This window comes from Bufo bufo, chromosome 1 (genome assembly GCF_905171765.1).
Source record: "Bufo bufo chromosome 1, aBufBuf1.1, whole genome shotgun sequence".
Lineage (NCBI taxonomy): Eukaryota > Metazoa > Chordata > Amphibia > Anura > Bufonidae > Bufo > Bufo bufo.
Genome location: NC_053389.1, coordinates 791,906,074 through 791,929,330, shown reverse-complemented (window position 1 = coordinate 791,929,330; position 23,257 = coordinate 791,906,074). Strand labels below are relative to the sequence as shown.

The window sequence follows — 23,257 nt, the reverse complement described above, 5'->3', positions numbered from 1 at the left end:
GGCTTTGAGCGAAATCTCGCGTCTCGCGAGATGACGCGTATATGCGTGACTCTGCGCAGCGCTGCCACCTCCGGAACGCGATCCTGCGTTAGGCGGTCCGGAGGTGGTTAAAAATCTGCACTGCAGGCCAATTTCTGCACGGAAAATATATGCAAAGTGTACATGAGGTTTGTAAAATGTCATACACTTCAAAAAAAAACTTTTGATATGTAATAGAGACATATCAATAGATTAGATCGTGGGGGTCTGAGTGCTGAGACCCCAACCGATTACTATAACAATGACAGAAGTGCTCTTGCTGCAGGTGATGGAAGTGAGACGGACCCATAGACTTTCTACTGAGACTGTCTTGCTTCATCTCCTCCAGTTAGAGAGAAAACGCTATGAGAGCATTGATTTAGGAATCAATGGGGGTCTCAGCGTTTAGACCCTCACTGATCAAAACTTTTGATATGTCTCTATGACATTCCAAAAGGTTTTTTTCTTAAAGTGCAGTAACACTTAAATTTTCTCTCCTTTTATGACCCTTTCCTGATTTTGTCTTTAAAAACTACATCAAAACAACCTGCATGTATGGCAAAACGAAAGAGTAATCTTAAAATCATAATTGAGAGGATGAGAAGAAGAAGTTTGAAGATCTTAAAAAAAATAAAGAGGATAGAGAGGAGCTTGTTTAGGCTGGGGCTACACCTAGACTTTTTGAGGGACTTTTGATTGACAGCTGCTGTAACAAGCTTGCATACAAGTCAGTTTACTGCTTTGGACTACAGCTGTCACTCAAGTTAAAATCAATCAAAAGTCCTTCAAAAAGTCCAGGTGTAGCCCCAGCCTAAACAAGCCCCTCTCTATCCTCCTTTTTATTTTTTTTTAGATCTTCAAACTTCTTCTCATCTTCTCTGTGATTTTCATTTTTCCTGTTTATTTTACTCAATTATGATTTTAAGGTTTCTCTTTCATTTTTTTTTATTAATAATTTTTGTAACTCCTCTCCTTATATACCTGTCTTTTGGAAACATTTTTTACTTATTGATTTTTAACAGTGTTTTTGTCTTTTATGCCAGAAAAAAGCACCAGTGTGGTGTCATACTGTGTAGCTTATTTGTATTTTTTTTAATATTAGTTGAAAAACCTCACTTTTGACCCCAACCTGTCTGGCATACACCCTACACTTTTTTTTTTTTTTACAATTTTTAAGGTTACAGAGAAAAGTTTTGGCAATAGTTAACAGGACAATGTTGTTCAGAGGCACCATCCCTTCTCATTTCTGAACTGTGATATCTGTGGCAAGCGGTATGTGTTCTCACACCTGCACCCTTGTTTTTCTTTAGGTATTCTATGTTCCCATGTGTCCTTCTGATGATAAAGGGGTACCTAGTGACGGCACATATGCAACAATGGAGGATGACGGAAGCTCTCCTGACAGGCAGCCAAACACCGCTGAAACTCTACAAGCCAGCTCACCAACCTCACCCACTGAACCCCTCACGGATAAAAAGCGGGCACCTGTGGGGACAGATGGACTGCCCACCCATGTTCCAGTTATCAGCCTGGGACACAGCAGAGTGGCTCTGCGTCCTGAACTCACCACTTTACGCCCTGTACCCTCCTTGATGCTGGCACTGCCAGGGATACGGGGGCCGTTATTTCCACCTCAGTTTCATGCTCACCCTTTTCTTCCCAGGTAAGAATTATAAATCTTGGCTTTACATATTAGATTAATTTAGGACAAACCATACAATTTTAGCGGGACTGGCCAATCATCTAATATGTATGGGAGCCTTCCAACTCTGCCACAATAGCAGATGTAGGGGGAGAGAAGGATCGGGCAACTGGATTTCAAAATGCCCGATCCTTTTGTTCTCACTGAGATACGTCAACATCAGCATGCATTTGTATGGTGAGGTTGGGATAAATAGCTGTTGGAGATAGCAATTTGCTTCTGAACTGCAAGATGAGAAGAAGAAAGAAAACTTGGTAGGACTTGGAAAGTTGTCTGCCCAATTTGATTCTTAATGCTACATTAAAAGGGTTTTTCCGATACCCGCCAATCAGCTGTTTGAGAACACACCGGCACGCCTGTGAGCACCGCGGCCTTCTCTGTGCTTACCAAGCACAGCGATGTACATAGCAGAGCGCCGTACATAGTACAGCGGCTATGCTTGGTATCACAGCTCAGCCTCATTCACTTCTGAGCTGATCATAGGCCATGTGACCAATGAATGTGTCGCCACTGGCCTAGGAAAAGCTAAGAGAAGCCCATGGGGCTCAAAGGAGCGCTGCTGCCTTCTCAAATAGCAGATTGGTGGGCAGGGCCGGCTCCAGGTTTATCTGGGACGATAAAGTCTCAGTGGGCCCCATTACACAGTGATAACTCTCTGGGTACAGATAATATAGTAGATATCACCTGTAGTCCTATGTAACAGCACAGATAACACAGTCATGGCTATCTGAGTACAGAAAATGTAGTAGTGTTACCTGCAGTCCTATGTAAAACCACAGATGACACTAGTGCTAATAATGTGGTAGTGTTACCTGCAGTCCTATGTAAAACCACAGATGACACTAGTGCTAATAATGTGGTTGCGTTACCTGCAGTCCTATGTAAAACCACAGATGACAGTAGTGCTGATAATGTAGTAGTGTTACCTGCATTCCTATGTAAAACCACAGATAACACTAGTGTGGATCATGTGGTAGTCTTACCTACGTCCTTAGTGTGCCTCCCTGTGTCTTTCCCACGGACTCCTCTTCCTTCTTCTTCTTGCCCTGCACAGAACGTCCTGATGCAGCTGCGTCAAGACATAGGAACACTGTGGGCATGGTGATGGTGACACACAGAGAGACACACACACAGAGGGAGAGGGAGGGAGAGAGAGAGAGACACACACACACACACACACACAGAGGGAGAGAGACAGACAGACACACACAGAGGGAGAGACACACACACAGAGGAAGAGAGACACACACACAGAGGGAGAGACACACACACAGAGGGAGAGAGACAGACAGACACACACACACACACACACACAGGGAGAGACACACAGAGGGAGAGAGACACACAGAGGGAGAGAGACATACACACAAGGACACACACACTGGGATGGTCAAATACACACAGGGACAGACACACACGGACACATACATATGGACAGACACCTGTGCGATCATCAACCAACTTCTATCTAATGTGTGGCCACCTTTAGGGGACATTAAAATGGAATTCCACCTTTAGTTATGCTTCAACCTTTTGTTACCTTCTAATATGACTCCCACTGATTCCCAGTACTGAGGGGACATGGACTGGAGTTTAAAAGGGAATTATCAACATGTACCAGAAGGTGGTCTACACTGTAACCCATTAGGCACTGGCTAGACTGTGGGATGGAGTCTAAACAATGCCTTAGGCCTCATGCACATGGCCGTTGTGCGTCCGTTCTGTGCATTGGGGACTGCAATTTGTGGTCCCCAATGGACGGGCAACGTCCGTGCGGCGGCCGGGACGTATTGAGCCCATTCAACTTGAATGGGTCCGTGATCCGTCCGCCCCGCAAAAAAATAGAACATATTCAATTTTTTTTTTGCGTGAGGCACTCCGTAGTGCTTCCCACCCGTGCTTCCGCACCGCATCTCCGTGATTGCGGACCCATTCAAGTGCCCCGCCGTATGCGGGTGCACAACGGCCATGTGCATGAGGCCTTAGACACACACAGGGGCACACACACACAGGGACAGACAGACACACACATCATGGCCCTCAGAATACACCCAGATCTGTACTGTAAACCCCCTTAATTGCACCAGATTCCACTCCACCTGAACCCCACTGCCACTGAGTGGTCCACCTGCCCCCTCATATATGAGCTCCATATGCTGCCCCTCACCTGCTCCCCATGAAGCTCTGTGTACTCACAGCCCCTCCTCCTTCCACAAGCTGCTGCAGTCGGGGTTTGTCAGCACTTCCCACATTTTGTCATGTGACCATGAAGGAGCATGTGACTAGTGACATCACAGACCTCCTTCTAACAACTCCATTCCAGCAAAGCATCTACCGAAACTCCATCTACCTTGTTCTGAGTCTTGGGCCACCCACCCCAGCAGTGCACATGGGAAAAATTGTCTGCATAGCTGGGGTAAGCTGCCCTAGAATTCAGAACAGGCAGGACACAGCTGCAGGAGTAAGTGGGCACAGTGGGCCCCGGCACTTGTCCAGGTGTGCCGGGTGCTGACGCCGACCCTGTCGGTGGGAGTCCCAGGTGTCGTTCCCCCACTGATCAGATACTGATGGCCTATCCAGAGGATAGCTCATCATTATAAAAATCTTGGAAAACCCCTTTAATTCTCTGTTACCACTATCATAATGTGTTCTTGTAAATGTGATGAAAATAGTATACACAAAGAGTTAAAAGATACCATTCTAGCAGTTTACAGACACCACTAGAGGGAGCTTACTGCATACTGTCTTATTGTAGAGTATAAGGTATCAACAGTATGCAGTGAGCTCCTAATCTCCTTCTATTGGTAACTGTAAAGATTATTGAATTAGTCAGCAATGAGTTGCGGGCCTTATATTACAGACAAAACTGTGGTGTTCAATCAGATATTCAGTGTTCCATCTGGACATTCATTGCATACATAGTTCTGGGACCTGCTCCTATCTCAAGAACGGGTCCCCATCATATGCTGCAGGGACAGCTATGGGCACTGCTAACTGAACTAATAACAAACACATGTAACCTTCCATTTTTTTATGGAGTACTTTGAGTAAACATCCACAGTACAGGGAGAAAAAAATAAGGGCATTTCTGGACTTCTCCAAGAGCTAATTGGCAAAAGGTGTTTTAACTAAGGAGATGAGATTGGAAATGTGGGTTTGCTTCCCCATGAAATAAAGGTACACAAAGCATGGTTACTGACAAATCTGTTCTGTGGAAGATAGACTGGTTAGTGTGAGGTATGCCTTCAGAAGACCTTCAATGACATATTTACATAGTTAATACGGTTGAAAAATGACATTCATCCATCAAGTTCAACCAAGGGATAGGTGGGGATGCGATTCCCAAAAGGAATTGAGACCCAGATTTCTACACGTTTTCACATGCATTAATGTTTTTTTTACTTTTTTAAGAATTTGTCTAAACCCTTTTTGAAACTGTCCACTGTTCCTGCTGTGACCACGTTCTGAAGAAGTCTATTTCACAGATTCACAGTTCTTACAGTAAGGCCTCATGCACACGGCCGTTGTTTTGGTCCGCATCCGAGCCGCCGTTTTGGCGGCTCAGATGCGGACCCATTCACTTCAATGGGGCCGCAAAAGATGCGGATAGCACTCTGTGTGCTGTCGGCATCCGTTGCTCCGTTCCGTGGCCCCTCTAAAAAAATATAACATGTCCTATTCTTGTCCGCGCTTTGCGGACAAGAATATACATTTATATTAAAGGCTGTCCGTGCCGTTGTGCGCACGGACGCCATCCGTATTTTGCTGATCAGCGATGTGCGGACCGCAAAACACGCCACGGTCGTGTGCATGAGGCCTTAAGAAGCTCTGACGCTTCCGGAGACTGAACTTTTTCTTCTCCAGTCGGAGGCAGTGCCCCCTTGTCTTTTGAGCGCATTTTACATGGAACAGCTTTTCACCGTATTTTTTGTATGGCCCATTTATATATTTGTATAGGTTAATCATGCCCCCCCTTAGATGTCTCTTCTCAAGGCTAAATAAATTCAGTTATTTTAATCTTTCTTCATAACTAAGACCCTCCAGGCCCCTTATCAGTTTAGTCGCTCTCCTCTGTACTTTTTCCAGCTGCAGTGCGTCCTTTCTATGTACTGGTGCCCAGAACTGGACTGCATATTCCAGATGAGGCCGCACCAAAGCTTTGTAAAGTGGTAATATTACATCCCTGCCCCGCGAGTCCATGCCTCGTTTAATGCATGACAATATCCTGGTGGCCTTAGAAGCAGCTGATTGACATTGTATGCTGTAATTTAATCTACCATCCACAAGGACACCCAAATCCTTCTCTATAAGTGACTCTCCCAGTACTACTTCACCTAGGACATAGCACAGAGATCATTACTACCAAGATGCAGAACTTGACATTTGTCCACATTGAACCTCATTTGCCAAGTTGATGCCAAATCACTCAGAGTGTTAAAGTCAGCTTGTAGTTTATGGACATCTTCCATAGACTGTACAGTTCTACACAGCTTAGTGTCATCTGCAAAAATAGAAATGGTGCTATTAATCCCCTCCTCAATATCATTAATAAATAAATAAAATAATAAAGGACCCAGCACTGAACCTTGGGGTACACCACTTATAACCTAGGACCATTCTGAATAGGAATCATTGATCACAACTCTCTGGACACGGTCCTTCAGCCAGTTTTCAATCCAATTACAAACTATACTTTCCAAGCCTATAGACCTTACTTTACCTATTAATCGTCTAGGAGGGACAGTATCAAAAGCCTTTGCAAGATCCAGAAACACTACATCCACAGACGCCCCTCTGTCCAAGCTACTACTCACCTCTTCATAAAAACAGATCGGGTTAGTCTGACAACTTCTGTCCTTGGTAAACCCATGCTGGTTATCACTTATAATATAATTTATAGTCATATACTCCAGTATATAGTCACTTAAGAGTCCTTCAAATATTTTTCCCACAACAGAAGTTAAACTAACTGGTCTATAATTACCTGTGGAGGACATGGATCCTTTTTTGAATATGGGCACCACGTTTGACTTGCGCCAATCACTTGGCACTGTACAAGTACCTAGATAATCTTTAAAAATTAAAAAACAGAGGCACAGCAATGACTGAACTGTGCTCTTTAAGCACTCTTGGGTGTAATCCATCTGGACCCGGAGTCTTGTTCACATTTACCCTATTTAACTTCTCTTGGACCATATCTACAATTAGCCAATTGAGTATATCACTGGATGTACTAACAGCCCCGGCGCCACAGATAACAGCTCATTTCTCTTCTTTTGTATATACAGAGCTAAAAAAAACATTGAGTAACTCTGCCTTTTCCTTATCTTCTGTGACTACCCCCCCTTTACCATTATTTAGGAGACCTACCTGCTCAGACCTAGGTTTTTTAGCATTTATATATTTAAAGAATTTTTGGGGATTTGTTTTGCTCTCTTTTGCTACCTGCTGTTCGTTTTGTATTTTTGCTAATTTTATCTCCTTTTTACAGATTTTATTAAGCCCTTTATAATCTTCAAACGCTACAGCTGACCTCTCAGATTTGTATTTTTTAAATGCTCTCTTTTTGTCTTTTATTGCCCTTTTTACAGTAGCTGTAAGCCATAATTTTAGCTGTTTATACATGTTACCTAAAGGGATAAATTTTTTAGTGCAATTACTCAATGTGGATTTGAAGCTCTACCATTTATCCTCAGTATTATTATGTGACAGTAGCTGCTCCCAGTCTATGCCCTGAAATGCTGCCCTCAACCCAGGGAAATTAGCCTTTTTGAAATTCAGTGCCTTTGCTCTGCCTGACAGAGTTTGCTTTTTATAGTTTAGGGGGAATATAATTATATTGTGGTCACTATTACCTAGTGTTTTTAAAACAAGCAACAAGCTCTGTATCATTAGAAATTACCAGATCCAACAGAGCATCGCCCCTAGTGGAAGCTTCTACAAACTGGCCCATAAAGTGGTCCTGCAGTAAGTTGATGAATTTTCTCCCCTTTGCGGTTGAGGCAGAACCATGACCCCAGTCAATGCCTGGGAAGTTAAAATCTCCCATTATGACCACTGTACCAGCCTGTGCCGCCCGCTCTATTTGGTTTTACAGTCGCGTTTTTTATCTCTTCTGTGATGTTAGGGGGTCTATAGATTACACCAAGTATTATTTTTTCTGTGTTTATATCCCTTTGAACTTCCACCTATTAGGTTTTCACATCCTCACCATCCTCACCCACAATTGCCTCTTTCACACTTGTCTTCAGATCACTCCTCACACCACCACCTTTTCTATTGACCCGGTCTTTTCTAAATAGCGTAAAACCCCCAACCATGTCTCAGCCACACCAACTACATCTATGTGTTCTTCTAGTACCATTGCCTCCAGCTCCCCCATTTTTCTAGCTATTTTTTGGGCATTTGTGAAAATACATTTTAAATTACTATTACCTGTAAAGTGAATATCCGGGATACCTTGGTTGATTTTTGTATGTAACAGGTTCTTGTTACCAGCAGTTCTATTTTTCAAAACTGTATAGTTATGCCCAGTCTTCTCCCTATTTTCCTCGCTAACCCCAGCCCCCACTAAATCCCCACTGTCCCCTTCTATAACCCACTCTCTATCGACACTATCTACCCCCTTATTAGTGTGACCCCCAGATCCTAGTTTAAAAGCTCCACCAGCCGTCTAACCATTTTTTCCCCCATGGCAGTTGCACCCTCCCCATTAAGTTGCAGCCCGTCCCTACTGTAGAGCCTGTAACCAACCGAGAAGTTGGCCCAGTTCTCCATGAACCCAAACCCTTCCTTCCTGCACCAGCTTCTGTGCCACTTATTTAAATTCCCTAAGTTCCCGTTGTCTCTCTGGTGACGCTTGTGGCACTGGTAGTATTTCTGAAAACACTACCTTGGAGGTCCTGGACTTGAGCTAACATGTAACAGAGATGCATGAAACTAGAAAGCACCACAAAATCATTGTTAAATACCTGGATACATAGAAATCTATGGTTACACAAATTATCGACAAACAGAGAAAACTCAAGACTGTTTCTACTCTCACTAGGAGTAGATGTTCTGTTAAGATCACTCCAAGAGATCCATGGGCAATCCTAAAAAATGGTGACTCAGAATACAATGGTAACAGCAAAAGACCTGCAGAAGACTCTACAAGCTGCAAAATAGAAAATAAAAAATAGAAATGCACTTAAAGGGAACCTGTCACCGGGATTTTGGGTATAGAGCTGAGGACATGGGTTGCTAGATGGCCACTGGCACATCCGCAATACCCTGTCGCCATAGCTCTGTGTGCTTTTATTGTGTAAAAAAACCGATTTGATACATATGCAAATTTACCTGAGATGAGTCAGAGCTTGAAAATATGACTCTTCTTTGGTCACACAAGTAAGATATGACTCTTTTTTGTTAATTTGCATATGTATCAAATCGTTTTTTAAAACAATAAAAGCACAGAGAGCTATGGGGACTGGATATTGCGGATGTGCTAGCGGCCCTCTAGCAACCCATGTCCTCAGCTCTATACCTAAATTCCCGGTGACAGGTTCCCTTTAACAGAAATTATATTCATAGAAGAACACCACAAAGGAAGTGCTGCTGTCCATAAAAACACTGCACCCCATCTCAAGTTTGCCCGAGACCACATGAATGTTCTACAATACTTCTCAGAATGTTTTATTAAAAAGAAAAGAGACAAAAGTAGAACCTTTTTGAACTAATGTGCAATGCTATGTTTAGAGGAAAAAGAACACTGCACACAAATACTAAAACCCTGTCCCAACTGTGAGGCATGGTGGAGGGATCATCAAGGTTTGGGGGTTGCTTTGCTGCATTAGGGCCTCTGACCTTTGTAATCATTAAGGGAACAATTATTTTAATGTAAATTTATTTTTTATGTAAATATTTTACAGGAGAATGTAAGGGCAGCAATCCATGACATCAAGCTGAATACAATAGGTGATGTAACAAGAACTAACGCATAGCAAACAAGTAAATCAACTAATGAATGGTTCAAAAAGAAAAATTGTATTTTGGAATGGCCAAGTCAGAGATTTGACCTTAGCCCTATTGAGATGCTGTGGTATGACCTAAGGAAGCTGTGCACTCAAGGCACCCCAGAAATATTGAAAAAGTGAAACACATTTGGTCCAACCATTTGGTGGAGCAGATTGCTGCTAAAGGAGGATCAACAGGTTATTAACCCTGGGTTTTTTGTGGGACAAGTTGTACTTTTGAAAGGCACAATTTAACATTGCATACAATGTAGTGGGAAGCTGGAAAAAAAAATCCAAATTTTCCAAGGTTGGAATTGGGAATAAATGCAATTTCGTCACAGTTTTATTGGTTTTGTTTTTACACCATTCTTTGTGTGGTAAAACTGACTTGTTACCTTCATTCTCTGGGGCAGCATGATTACAATGACACCACATTTATAGTTTTTCTTGTGTCTTGATACTGAAAAAAAGAACTTTTCATTAAGATTAATGATCCAAAGAACTTTTTTATAGTTACGTTTATGGAGCTGTGTGAGCACTCATTTTTTGCGGGATCATCAGTAGTATGATACCATTTTTGAGTGTGTATGACTTTTTGATCACTTTTTATAAAAAAAAATTCAGAGGTGAAGCAATGAAAAAATAGCGAATCAGCCATTTAGATTTTTTTTTTAAAATAAATACATTTCTATTTTAATAGTTTGGGCATTTTTGGAAACTGTCAATTCCCATGAAATTTTTTACTATTTGAATTGGGTGATTTGAATTTTTAAAAACTTTTTTCGTAAACATGCATGGGCCTGAACATGCGATCTTCTTATTGCCTCTCCCTTACATTACAATGCATTACTATTGCAATTTATTGTAGCTTCGCTATGTTCCTATGGAGCCCTGCCACCTGCAGGCCTCAAACTACAGCTGAAATAGCATGGGTTTCTTCAGAGAGACCCAGGCTATTTGCAGACAATGAACGGCTCCCTCAATCTTCACGGGGGGAGTTGTTCAGGGAAAGATGCCTCAGATGCCATGATTACAATTGACCGCTGCATCTGAGAGGTTAAATGTCTGTGATCAGCATTGTCACCGATTGCAAACTTTAGCCCCGAGTGTCTTCTGTTTAAAGACCCAACTTGCACCATATGGTTGGCCTCGATTGATGTTAACGCCCTCTACACATCCAATTCCATACCAAATGGGACTAAAGGCTACTAAGTATTTCCTCGATACCAAAAGCAATTACTATCAGGGCCATAATAGTTTTGTTCTTCGTTTGCTAGAATTCATCTTGACTCATAACTATTTTGTATTTGACTCTAAGTACTACCACCAGTTCAGGGGCACCGCTATGGGAAGTCCTTGTGCCCCAACTTATGCTAACTTGCTCCTGGGCTGGTGGGAGGCTACAATATTTTTTTCTCACCAATATGCCAGCTGGGTCTCACATATTTTATTGTGGGTAAGATATATCAATGATATTTTGATACTGTGGTCAGGTGAGAAACGAGATTTTCAGTTATTTGTTGAGCCACTGAATCAGAACAAAATTGGGTTATTTTTTACCCATGAGATACAGAAAGATTCTATTGCTTTTCGAGATATTCGGCTGTGGAAAAATGATAATATGATTCAGACATCCCTACATCATAAAGATACCTCTACTAACAGTTTTTTTTGCAGTGAGGGAGTTTTCATCCTATTCCACTAAAGAAGGGAATCCTAAAGGGAGAGTTCCTCAGAATACGGAGGAACTGTACAAGGGATGAGGATTTTGAAAAAGAGAGTACCAATCTCTATCAGAGATTTCGAGAAAAAGGATACCCGAGAAAAGTGTTAAATCAGGCATTGGAATTTGCACGGATATGCGATAGAACTAAATTATTAACCCCCAAAAGCAGACAACAAGAGGATAAAACTATACATATTATCGGAACTTCTGATTCCTTGGTACAGGAAGTGAGAAATGTACTTGGTAAATATTGGTCAGTCCTGAAAACCGATCGGGGTATTTCTGGATTTATTCCAGATGCTTCAGCAATTACGTATAGTCGTGGTCGCAATTTAAGAGATACCTTAGTTTACAGCCATTTTGAGACTGTTAAAAAAGAGACATGGCTAACCAATAGACAGACTGGTAACTTTCATTGCGGCCACTGTAAAGCTTGTCAATTCATCGTTAGAGGGTCTCAATTCTCAGATTCTGGTGGACACAGGGTATACTATACCCGCTCCTTCGCTAACTACAATACTGAGGGTGTGATATATCTATGTAAATGCACGTGCAATTTGATGATTGTAGGTAAAACGTGCCGTGCATTCAAACAACGGATTTTGGAACATGTGGGGGATGTCAGAAACAAACATGATAAACCTATATCCAGACAGGTGATATCAGAGTTCTGACCTTTTGTATGCTAGAGACGATCAGGACAGGCATTAGAGATGGAGATCTTGACACCATTTTGAAACAGAAAGAAGCTAGATGGACATATAGGTTGAACACCATTACCTCTTGTGGTCTTAATGAATATAATGATTTTGCGTGCTTTATTTAAATAATTACGTGTTTGGACGTGTCCGTCCATTGTTATTATTTGTATCTATGGGTGAGGTTGGGTGGGTGCTATTTATAATTTTAATTTTGCACCTAATATTCATCTTATAATATGAGGGATAGTAACCTCCCTCTCATTTTTCCTCCCCATCCCCCGTCCACTAAGCTGACATGAAGTGACAATGATATATGGCAAAATACTAATTTTCAATAGTCAAATGATCTTCTTGTAGTGATAGGGTATAGTGGCTGCTCATCTGTACAATTATTTTTATGCCCAGTAGTTCCTTTGCCCTTTTTTCTGTATTATCAGTAATAGCTGCAATTTACTTCCTGTATTTGCGTTCCACCATGCGTTCCACCGCCGACTTCCAGTCATGTGACTTCTGGTTTTCGGCGAGCGGGTATTTAGAGCGACGCTGATTGCATGCTGACATGGACAGAGACCAGACTTTCCATCAAGATGGCCACCACTGCACCACCAATGCTCCTGTGCTGACCCAGACTGATCCCTTATCGTACCCTCTCCAGGCATGAAATCTCATCTGGGATTTACGGAAGTTTAATCATATCCTCCCCTTTATGTCATAGCGACTGTGAGTTTATTGGCCTATCCTGCTGCAATTTCGATTTTATTGAAAGCCATACTTTGACAATCAATATTTAAATGGTGTGTGGTAGAATTTTAAAAGGGTCTCAGTAGTAGCAGCACTGTGGACATTCGGTATGTGATACAGATGCATTATATTTGGTCCCAAATATGTGGGAATTGTCTTTCTTCATGGCCATGGATTTACCATTATCATTTGGTATTACTACAAAAAATATAATCAGATTCACACACATATTATTGCCTCCTTTTCTGTATTGTTTGTTTTTTGGAGTCTTTTTGTTATATGTGGTCCCCTGATGAACTGACCCCAGAGAACGGTTCAGAGAAACGTGTCGGGACAAAGTTTGCATTCCTGGGACATATGGTATGTGCTCCTTTTTTTCCACTGGTGATCAAAACCTGGATGCCATTGGTTTACTTGGGAGCATATATGTATTATGTGCGATCATTTTTGTTGTAACTATTATTTTCTGATACATGCATTGACTTATGACATTACTATTGGACTGTAGTCATACTAGATCTCTTCTCGGGTGGCGGTATCTATCCCTTGTCAGGGACATATAGGGACTATCAGAAGGTTCCTGACACGGGATCGCCCCTATCGGGGCGGCCATTCCGTTTTGCTAGGCAGGGCCTATAGTTTGATAGGGCAAGTGTGAGGGTGAGTCAATTTTCCTTTCCTTGTCCTGCCCAGCCTCATTGTTAATTGCTTTTCAAGGGCACAAATTGGGTGATTTTTAATGATCATCAGTAAAGGTTACGTTTAACACTGGTGAAGGTACTCTGTGATTACATTATAATTAAGCTACACTAGTGACTACCTGACATCTGATGTCTATATCTACCAGAACTGTGAAAAAAAAATTGTAAGGTTCATTTACTTTTTCCTGGAAGTGTACATCACAAGCGTAATATAAACATGGCCTGTGACTATTAAAGATAATGTCTATTCTGGTATTTAAGAAACCATAGTTAGAAAAACAGATCCATCTACAGCAGGAAACCTGCAAATTTCCATGTAGCAAAAAGATTTCTTTAGACAACAGCTCATCATGGGGAAACCTGGAGGGGCCAAACCCCTTCACCGAGGATCAGTGTTTGGTAAACCTTCAAATGGATAAGGGTTGTCTGAATCGGACAACCCTATTAATTATATATTTTATTTGCTGGCTAAGGAGTTTAGCTATAGAGGATACAGTTGCACAAGATGGACCTAAGAAGGACCAAAGGTCCCTCTGCCACCATAAATTATTAGTATTATAAATGGAACATGGTAGGTGGAGGGCTCTGTTCCAAATTTTTGCATCTCGGTCCTGAAGCTTCAAGTTATGCATCTGATTGAAGGTGCTGTAGTAGATATGTCTTCTCCTATGTAGTTCTTTACTGGAGAACACAAGTCTTCTAGTAGCTTCTTCATCGAGTATCTTTGAATGGAATCTTCTCTTTTATGAATCGTCTCTTGCTTGTTATAGAAAAACCAACTGTGGCACCTGCTTTACATTTCTACACTTATGTTTCTTTGACTTTTTTTTTAAACGTGTTGTGTCACTTCAGCAAATGGCATTTATCATGTAGACAAGTTTAATACAAGCCACTTACTGATGTATTATGATTGTCCATATCTACGACAAAAAAAAAAGCTCCTAAATGGAGTGTGATTTCGGGTGCATCCTCACGTGGCAGATTCGCTGTGGATTTTTCACCAAGGAACTGCAGGCAGAAAATCTGCTGCAAAGTAGATATGATTTAACCAAAGGCATTCACACAGTGCCTTAAAAAAATCTAGAACTGGAAACTTCACCTTCCGTGCAGATTTTATATCTGTAGCAGGTAAATTCATGCTGTGAATTTTCAACCCAGATTTCACCCTTGCAATGACAAGCGTGAAATCCGGAGCAAAGCTACAGCAAAATCCCCATATAACTCATGGATTTTGTTCTAGGTTTGTTTCAGATTTTGCACTGGATCTGCAGAAAAATTTGCCACAGATTTTGCCCTGCTTTTTATGTCCCATGTGGATGTATCCCTTAGGGCTCATGCACATGAACTTATTTTCTTTCCGCTTCCGTTCCGTTTTTTTTTGCGGAACCATTCACTTCAATGGGTCTGCAAAAACAACTCCGTGTGCATTCTGTTTCAGTATTTCCCTTCTGCAAAAAAGTAGTGCATGTCCTATTATTGTCCGCAAATCACGGTCCGAGGCCCCATTCAAGTCAATGGGTTGAATGGGTCAGCAAAAAATATGGAACGCATACGAAACACATACGTATTTTGCGGATCATACTGTAGAAATGCTATGCCCAGCCGATATTGCTCATGTGTTTGGTGATTAATAAGTTACTGTTTCCTTTTTCGATCTGCAAAAAATGGATCACATACGGAAACCATACGGATATGTTTTGTGGAATTACAGAACGGAAGAGGACTTAAATCAGAGAAAAAAAAACTCAGATACGGAACAACGGATCCGTGAAAAATGGACCGCAAAACAATAACGGTCGTGTGCATGAGCCCTTACACTTACATTTGATGGGGCAGCGGACAATTCCTGTAATAATGATGTAGGGGATTTTGTATTCTGCTGTGGGAACAGGTTTTTGCCATATGTGATGTTCCTTGATTGATACACTTCAGATCAGACTAATTTTTTTTCCATCTTTTTCTAGTCCCTACCTACGTGCCTCTAACCTGATCCCAATCTTTTCTGGGAGGTTTAAGAGAAGAAGCCATTCTGACATCATGGAAGCGCCCTTCATAGGTATAACATGACATAACATTATATATGCAACAAATCCACACTCACCTACAGCCTAGTTTCTCCTATAAAGTTCATATTTCCAAGAGTAATATGGTGTATCATCTTGCTTCATCCCCAGGGCGGCTGCATTTTCTTGCACTGTCAGTGCTCATGCAAAGAGGTCTATTATGGCATCAAGCAACTTGTACAGAGCCACAATATGGCACCTCTAGAAGTCTATAGGGCTTAACTGTATCACCATAGGGCCTCAGGCACACGGCCGTTGCCTTGCACTTGAATGGGTCAGCAATCCGGAAGGTCAGTGGAGGCACAGAACCCTACAGAAGCACCACAGAGTGCTTCCGTGGGGTTTCTGTCCATGCTTCCGCACCGCAAAAAAGTAGTGCATGCACTACTTTTTTGCGGTGTGGACCGTCGGATGCAGATTGCTGACCCTATTCAAGTGAATGTGTCCGCGTCCGCATGCAGCGGCCCTACGGTCGGTGCTCGTGCCGGCACACATCCGTGTGCATGGGGCCTATTACCGTATACCTCTGGTCTCATATAAAAGTATGCATATATGTATCTGGCAGAAAAAGATCTGTGGCATGTTCCCTCACATATCATATTATATAAGTATATATGCTACTAGGGGGCAAATATGGAGGAAACACAGCAGCACACTATGGCCCTGTGCATGAGGCCTAATGGTAATCATTGCCTTTTAATGTACCCTTACTAATGCTATGACCTATTATCCTTTACCTCTCAGGAATTTTATGAGAATACATTTTTAAGGATTTACTTACCACTTCATTTTTACATTAGTTTGGGAGGTAACTGGAGAGCCACACAGACAAGGGAATAGCATATAAACTCCATGAAGATGTTCCCCTTGGTCAGAATTGATCTCAAGACCCTAGAGCTGCATGGCGACTGTGCTAACTACCTGAAGATATTAAAAAACTTCAAAATAACAAACATAATATAGTTAATCACAAAATAGGCTACTTTCACACTCGCATTTGGTGCAGATCCGTTCAGATGATACAACCGTCTTCATCCGTTCAGAACGGATCCGTTTGTATTATCTTTAACATAGCCAAGACGGATCCGTCTTGAACATCATTGAAAGTCAATGGAGGACTGATCCGTTTTTATATTGTGCCAGATTGTGTCAGTGAAAACGGATCCATCCCCATTAACTTACATTGTGTGCCAGGACGGATCAGTTTGGCTCAGTTTCATCAGACGGACACCAAAATGCTGCAAACAGCGTTTTGGTGTCCGCCTCCAAAGCGGAATGGAGGCAAACTGATGCATTCTGAGCGGATCCTTTTCCATTTAGAATACAATAGGGCAAAACTGATCCGTTTTGGACCAAATGTGAGAGCCCTGAACGGATCTCACAAACGGAAAGCCAAAATGCCAGTGTGAAAGTAGCCACAGCAAACAATATTACAAAAAGAAAAAAGAAAAATAAGATATGATCATTTCTTTGTTATCCTCAAAGCAACCCCAGACCTAACTGGAACTATTAAGAGGTTAGGCCCTACATGATGAGTATCTGACCATACAGGATAGATATACCAAATATTTTGTCTGTTGCTCATTTCTTATTTATTCCCAGGCAATATATTAAAATAGACTTTTTAATAAATGAGCATCCTATATACAGGTGAAACTCGAAAAATTTGAATATTGTGCATATAATGCAATTGAAATACTGAGACAATGTAAAGGCTCAGGTACCCTTTGCTCAGGGGGTATGGACTAATTAGCTGACTAGACTGTGACACTTGGAGCCTAGAATATTGAACCTTTTCACAGTATTCTCGTTTTCTGAAATTGTGACTTTGGGGTTTCATAAGCTGTAAGCCATAATCATCCAAATTGAGACAAATAAAGGCTTGAACTATCTCGCTTTGCATGTAATGAGTCTATCTCATATATTAGTTTCACCTTTTAAGTTGCATTACTGAAATAAATGAACTTTGCACGATATTCAAATTTTTTCGAGTTTCACCTGTATGTTGTGTACTGCTCGTGCATCTCTCTGTAGCTGTGAATGTCGATATCACAGACAATAGGAACTGAGTGTGTGCTGGCGGTTGGATCGAGGAAGATGTGGTCTGGTGGGTTTGCAGATTCTGTTATCTATCAATCTTGCCTTCCGCTAGAAAACCTCTAAAGTGAAACACATGAAAGAAAAAGGGTTGATGAAAGGACTGATAGGGAGGGGCAGACTCTAGACATTATGTATTAGTACACCAGTACTTAGAGTATAATACAGTATTCACTCCCATTCCCCCTTATCTTTACTATGAACCAGAACCTTGCATTGCATGGAGAGCCATTCATCTGAAGGGCCGTTATGTAAGACTACATTTCCCCAGCTGAAGAAAGGTCTGGCTGCCCATGTCTTCATCAGTCGGACCTATCTAAGAGGGGTTTTTCAGAGGTATTTTTACAAGTGTAGGCTGTCAGCTCTGTTATATCTAAACCATATAATGAACAGTGATGGCCAGTTCGCATTGTTCGCCCGCGAACACATGCGGGCTGCCATCTTTTCTCACAAGTCCGGCAAGGCACAGGTAAGCCCTTACCTGTGCCGTGAGCCGGTCTGAAACAAATGCAGTCAGCGGGAGCAGGCAGTTCCGAGAACAGCCCGATGAAGGGTCTCTTAACAGCGGACGCCCATTCCTAGAAAAATTTACAATAAATAGTATTGGCGACTTTTAACATCTAGCAGTTGGATGCTTGAAACAACCCTTTTCCATATGTGAAGGGGGATCTGCCACCAAGTTATAGACCCTGAATACAGCGGGTTGTCAATTTCTTTTTTAAAGGGGTTGTCTCACTTCAGCAAATGGCATTTATCATGTAGGGAAATTGAATACAAGGCACCTAATAATAATGTATTGTGATTGTCCATATTGCCACCTTTGCTGGCTTCAGTAATTTTTCCATCGCACTATACATTGCTCATTTCCATGGATTACGATAACCCTGCAATCCAGCAGTGGTGGTCATGCTTGCACACTATATGAAAAAGCACCAAGCTGTCTGTTGGCCGGGATTGCAGCAGCTCCTGTCTAGCCCACCTTGTATGTGCGCTGCAGCAGTGGCCGTAATCCCTGGAAATGAGCAGTGTATAGTGCAATGGAAAAATTAAGAAAGACAGCAAAGGAGGCAATATGGACAATCACAACCTCTTTAAAGAGGACCTTTCATTACGATAAAAAATCTAAACTAAGTATGCTGACATGGAGAGCGGCGCCAAGGGATCTCCCTGCACTTACTATTATCCCTGGGCGCCGCTCCGTTCTCCCGGTATAGTCTCCGGTATCTTAGGATTTTCGGCTTAACCGGGAGGAGCCTGCTCTTGTTCTCCTGGGCGTCTCCTTCTCCCAGGCTGTAGCTCTGGCCAATCGCAGCGCTCAGCTCATAGCCTGAGAAGGAGACGCCCAGGAGAACAAGAGCAGGCTCCTCCCGGTTGAGCCGAAAATCCTAAGATACCGGAGACTATACCGGGAGAACGGAGCGGCGCCCAGGGATAATAGTAAGTGCAGGGAGATCCCTGGGCGCCGCTCTCCATGTCTGTATACTTAGTTTAGATTTTTTTATTGTAATGAAAGGTCCTCTTTAAGTAGTTCCCATAAAAGTACACTTCATTAGGAGCTGTGGGAGTGAGTCCTCATATTCATGAGTGTGAGAGTCCTCCCTTTGCAAATTGAAAGCTTTCTCCCTATCACTGAGCATTGGTAGAAGCTGTTTATCAGTGTCTGGTGGGCATGGGGAAACCTGTCACTCATGAATATGAGGTCTCCAGCGAGCATGGACTCCTGGCTCAGCTCATACTGCACCTAACAAAGCATGATTTTATGGAAACTACTGCAAGAAAAAAAGGGATAAACAAGGATGGTCTGGCTATAGACTCTACAGGGAAAATTTCCAGTGGGCCGATGCCCAATGGGCCACCGGAGCCGGGCCACTGGCCAGGTACATAATGATCTGGCGCCATCCTGAGAATTTCTGCTGCGGCAGTATATTGTGCTGCACTTTGCTATTTGGTTCTGCTGCATATACCAAAGTGTAGTACAATATACTGCCCCTCTATGGGTTTGCTAGCGCTGCTTACTTGAGCTGGCCCCACCTTGTGTCAGTTTGGACCCACCTACCACATGGGGCCACTTAAATTTTTTCCAGTGCCACTTTAAATTCCCACTATAATCAAGGTCCCTGTCACAACTTTTTACTCCACTAAAACAGGGCAGGGGATTTTTTCCCTTTAGGATCTTGGCTTGGAAAGTGAATTGCAGAAACCTATCATTCAGAACATCACATGGTGAAATTTTGAACTTAAAAACAATTTACTTAATCCTTGTTCTGTCACCATCATAAGACTTAATGGCATGTGTTAAATGTGACAGGAGTTGTGAATCTTGAGTCCATCAACATCATTTGGGCCCTACACACTATAAAATAAGTCCATTTGCATGATATTGCCGCACTGATTACCTTATGTACTCGTTGCTAACTTTTCGCACCTACGTGTATATTTTCTGTGTCTGTAATCAACATATTACTATAATTTCCTTATTTTAATGCTATACTTCCGTTCCACAGTACGACAGCCACAAAAAGTCGCCCGTCGGGTCTTCACTAACAGCCGGGAACGCTGGAGACAGCAGAATGTTAATGGTGCCTTTGCTGAGCTGAGAAAACTGATCCCCACCCATCCGCCTGACAAGAAGTTGAGCAAGAATGAAATCCTTCGTCTGGCTATGCGATACATTACTTTTCTGGTTGGCTTGTTGGGCGACCAACACAATTCCCCTCCTAAAACATCTCCCTCAAAGAGAAGATACACTCAGACTGTCCATACTTTGGCTCCCAAGGTCAAAGAGAGTCACAGCCCTTCTGCTGACCTGCCTGTTCTGGGAGATGAGGAAAAAAACAGACGCTTTGAGGGCACCATGTCCCCAATGTCTGGGAGCTGTGGGGACAGCATAGAGACTGAAGAAGAGGAAGGTGACAGAGAAAGCATTTCCTCTTCAACAAGCACAAAAATGACTCTGATCACATCAGAAGTAAGAGAAAGTCGGTGAGGACTGTGGACGGAAGGAGGTCTGGTAGCTTTTCTTGAGTTAGGCTGAACCTCCTTCACAACCTCACTTCATTGAATGGACCTTCTAAAATGAACATCACTTATCAGACTGTCAGATATTTTTTTTTTATTATAGTGTTGACTGCCCTGTGTAAACACAGATAAATAAACCTAAGGTTGACCATATGGGTTCAGCCAGCAGCTACTTTTCCTGACTCCTCATATACATACAAGTTTGGCTTGGCCAAACATGCATTTGTTCTCAAAAGGGAGAGGGGCAGTAACTGCTGACAGATACCTCTAGTGGCAGCCTCTGTCCCTTGAGAAAAAAAGGATTGGGCATGTTTCAATCAAACTGCCTTATCTTTCTTTCCCCCAACACCTTCCATTGGGGGAGAGTGTGGACACCATCATACACATTTGATGGTTGGCTGGTCCAGCCGAAATTGGAGAGTTGGGCCAACATCCTTCTAATGTGTATGACCACCTTAAGTCCAATTTCTTCAAAGGACATTATCACATGCAACTGTATGTTCCATGTGAGTGACTGACATTGGAATTTAAAGAGTAAAGGAGGAAAATGTATATGTTCCTATGTACTGCAACTAAACACTTCTGCCTTCTGACTGAATAAATGAGGGTTAGTACACAGCAGGCTCATTTACAAGTCATGCATAACACATTTTTCTCTGGGATAGTGTAGTAATATTGGCAACCTGCAGGTACTGTTGCTGTTCATATAAGGACAGGATTATGACAAAGTTATGGTAGTATCACTGAATTGGGAATAAGTCGAGTAAGGAGAACATCTTAGAAGTTTACCCTCTAAGAAATAAACCTACCAATGGTAGCCATTCTCTAAGGGTTTATGTAGTCTTCAATACTTGGACTGTCACGGAGAAAATATCAGTTGTGATCCCGTTTGGTTCTAATGGCATATAAGCCCTGGTTGGACATGTCATGATGACATGATAAATAACGGGTGCCTGAAGATATCTGCTTGTCATCAGGCTAATATGCTGTGACCATTAGTAATTCTGGGGGTTTGGCATCATTCACACTTGTGAATCTCTCCACTCCTGGTGTGAATGAGGTCTTACAGTGAAGGGCATATAAGGCTAGTTTTACAGTTGCGTTTATTGGATCCGGCAGGCTGTTCTGGCAGAGAATAGCCTGCCAGAGTTCACCAGGTTGTGGCAGCGGTAAACAGCAATATCCGGCTAGGCCAGATCCATTGAACTCTGGCAGGCTGTTCTCTGCCGGAACGTAAGCGAATGTAGCCTAAGCTATACCAGCATCCCAAACAGGGGGACCCAGTTTGGGTTAGCATGTAAGAAGGAAACAGCTATCGACTATGAGCTTCTACAATGGAGGGTAAAAAGATTTAGGCCCTTCTGTACTACATATGCCCTTCTCCACTCTATGTTCGTTACTGGTTACACTATTGTTTTCTTGCCTAGACATCACTGTACAATATGACTACTTGTAATATGAATGACTGAAAGCCTAATTTGTACTGGATTCCACTGGACGATATTTTTGGCTGCCTCGTATAACATGTTCATGGAATAGCTGCTGCACTATCACAGGATTACAGCTCTTGCTGCCAACAGTTGTGTAGTTTTGTTTTTCTAGAAATACTAATTCAGCAGCTGACAGAGCGGCCTGGGACCTGAGCTATTTAATAACCTGAACAAAAGAATGGACCACGTTCCACTGAGTGACCTTGTAGAAAACAATTACTGGAATGCAGCGCTGGAGCATGAACAATATGGGCTTCCCATGGAATGACACTATATAAACTGCAGAGCCCACAATCACTGCTTCCCATAATGCTTTGTGACAAAACAAGAAAAAGAAAGTGCAAACGATGACGTGTGTTTTTTTTTATTGACCAAGTGGCTTCCTAAAATGTCTTTCTGCATTAAATTTAGAATATAATTTTCTAGGAATTTAGAATCCTAATTACAAAAGTGGAATCTGTTACTTCATACACAGGGGCTTAAAGGGGCTGTTTCACAGATTAAATTCAATCATATTAATTGTACAATCATAAAAAAAAATCAAGTGAAGAGTTATGATGTTTTCTTACATAGTATAGAACCACCTGGTGACACACATGCTCAGTCACTCTCCCTACTACCAGGTCTCTGCATAGTGATCCTCTGTTCACTTCAGGGCAGCCAACAGAAATAGCTTTCTGCCCTGTTAAAGCAGTGGGTGTGAAAACACTGTGTCAACCAACAGATGTGACTTTGGGCTACACCTAAGGGTGTTATCCTGGCAATCCCTTGGCATTCACCCTTTAACCCCTGTACAGGTATCTAGACTTTGCTGCAGGGGAGCTACCAGGCCACTACCTACTGGTGTAGTCTCCCCACAGGGGTCAGAACAATGGTGCTGGGCACTGAGGGGTCAGGCAGAATTGTGTTCAGAGACAGGCCAACGTCAGGGAAGTACGTGCTTAATAGTAAAAGGTTCAAGGTCAGGGCAGGCAGCAGAGGGTCAATGCAGTGGTCAGGCACAGGC

At 42.3% G+C, this 23,257-nt stretch overlaps 1 protein-coding gene across 1 annotated transcript in view; it reads left to right on the top strand.

Moving 5' to 3' along the window:
* LYL1 (LYL1 basic helix-loop-helix family member) overlaps positions 1-22,736 on the top strand; it is a 56,071-nt gene extending 33,335 nt beyond the window's left edge. Inside the window, exons 2-4 of the mRNA XM_040415017.1 lie at positions 1,329-1,681; positions 15,548-15,639; positions 20,248-22,736. Of these exons, the coding sequence (XP_040270951.1) occupies positions 1,344-1,681; positions 15,548-15,639; positions 20,248-20,729 (912 nt within the window). The 5' untranslated portion in view covers positions 1,329-1,343 and the 3' untranslated portion in view covers positions 20,730-22,736. The remainder of the gene's footprint in view (positions 1-1,328; positions 1,682-15,547; positions 15,640-20,247) is intronic.
* Positions 22,737-23,257: the final 521 nt, after the last annotated feature.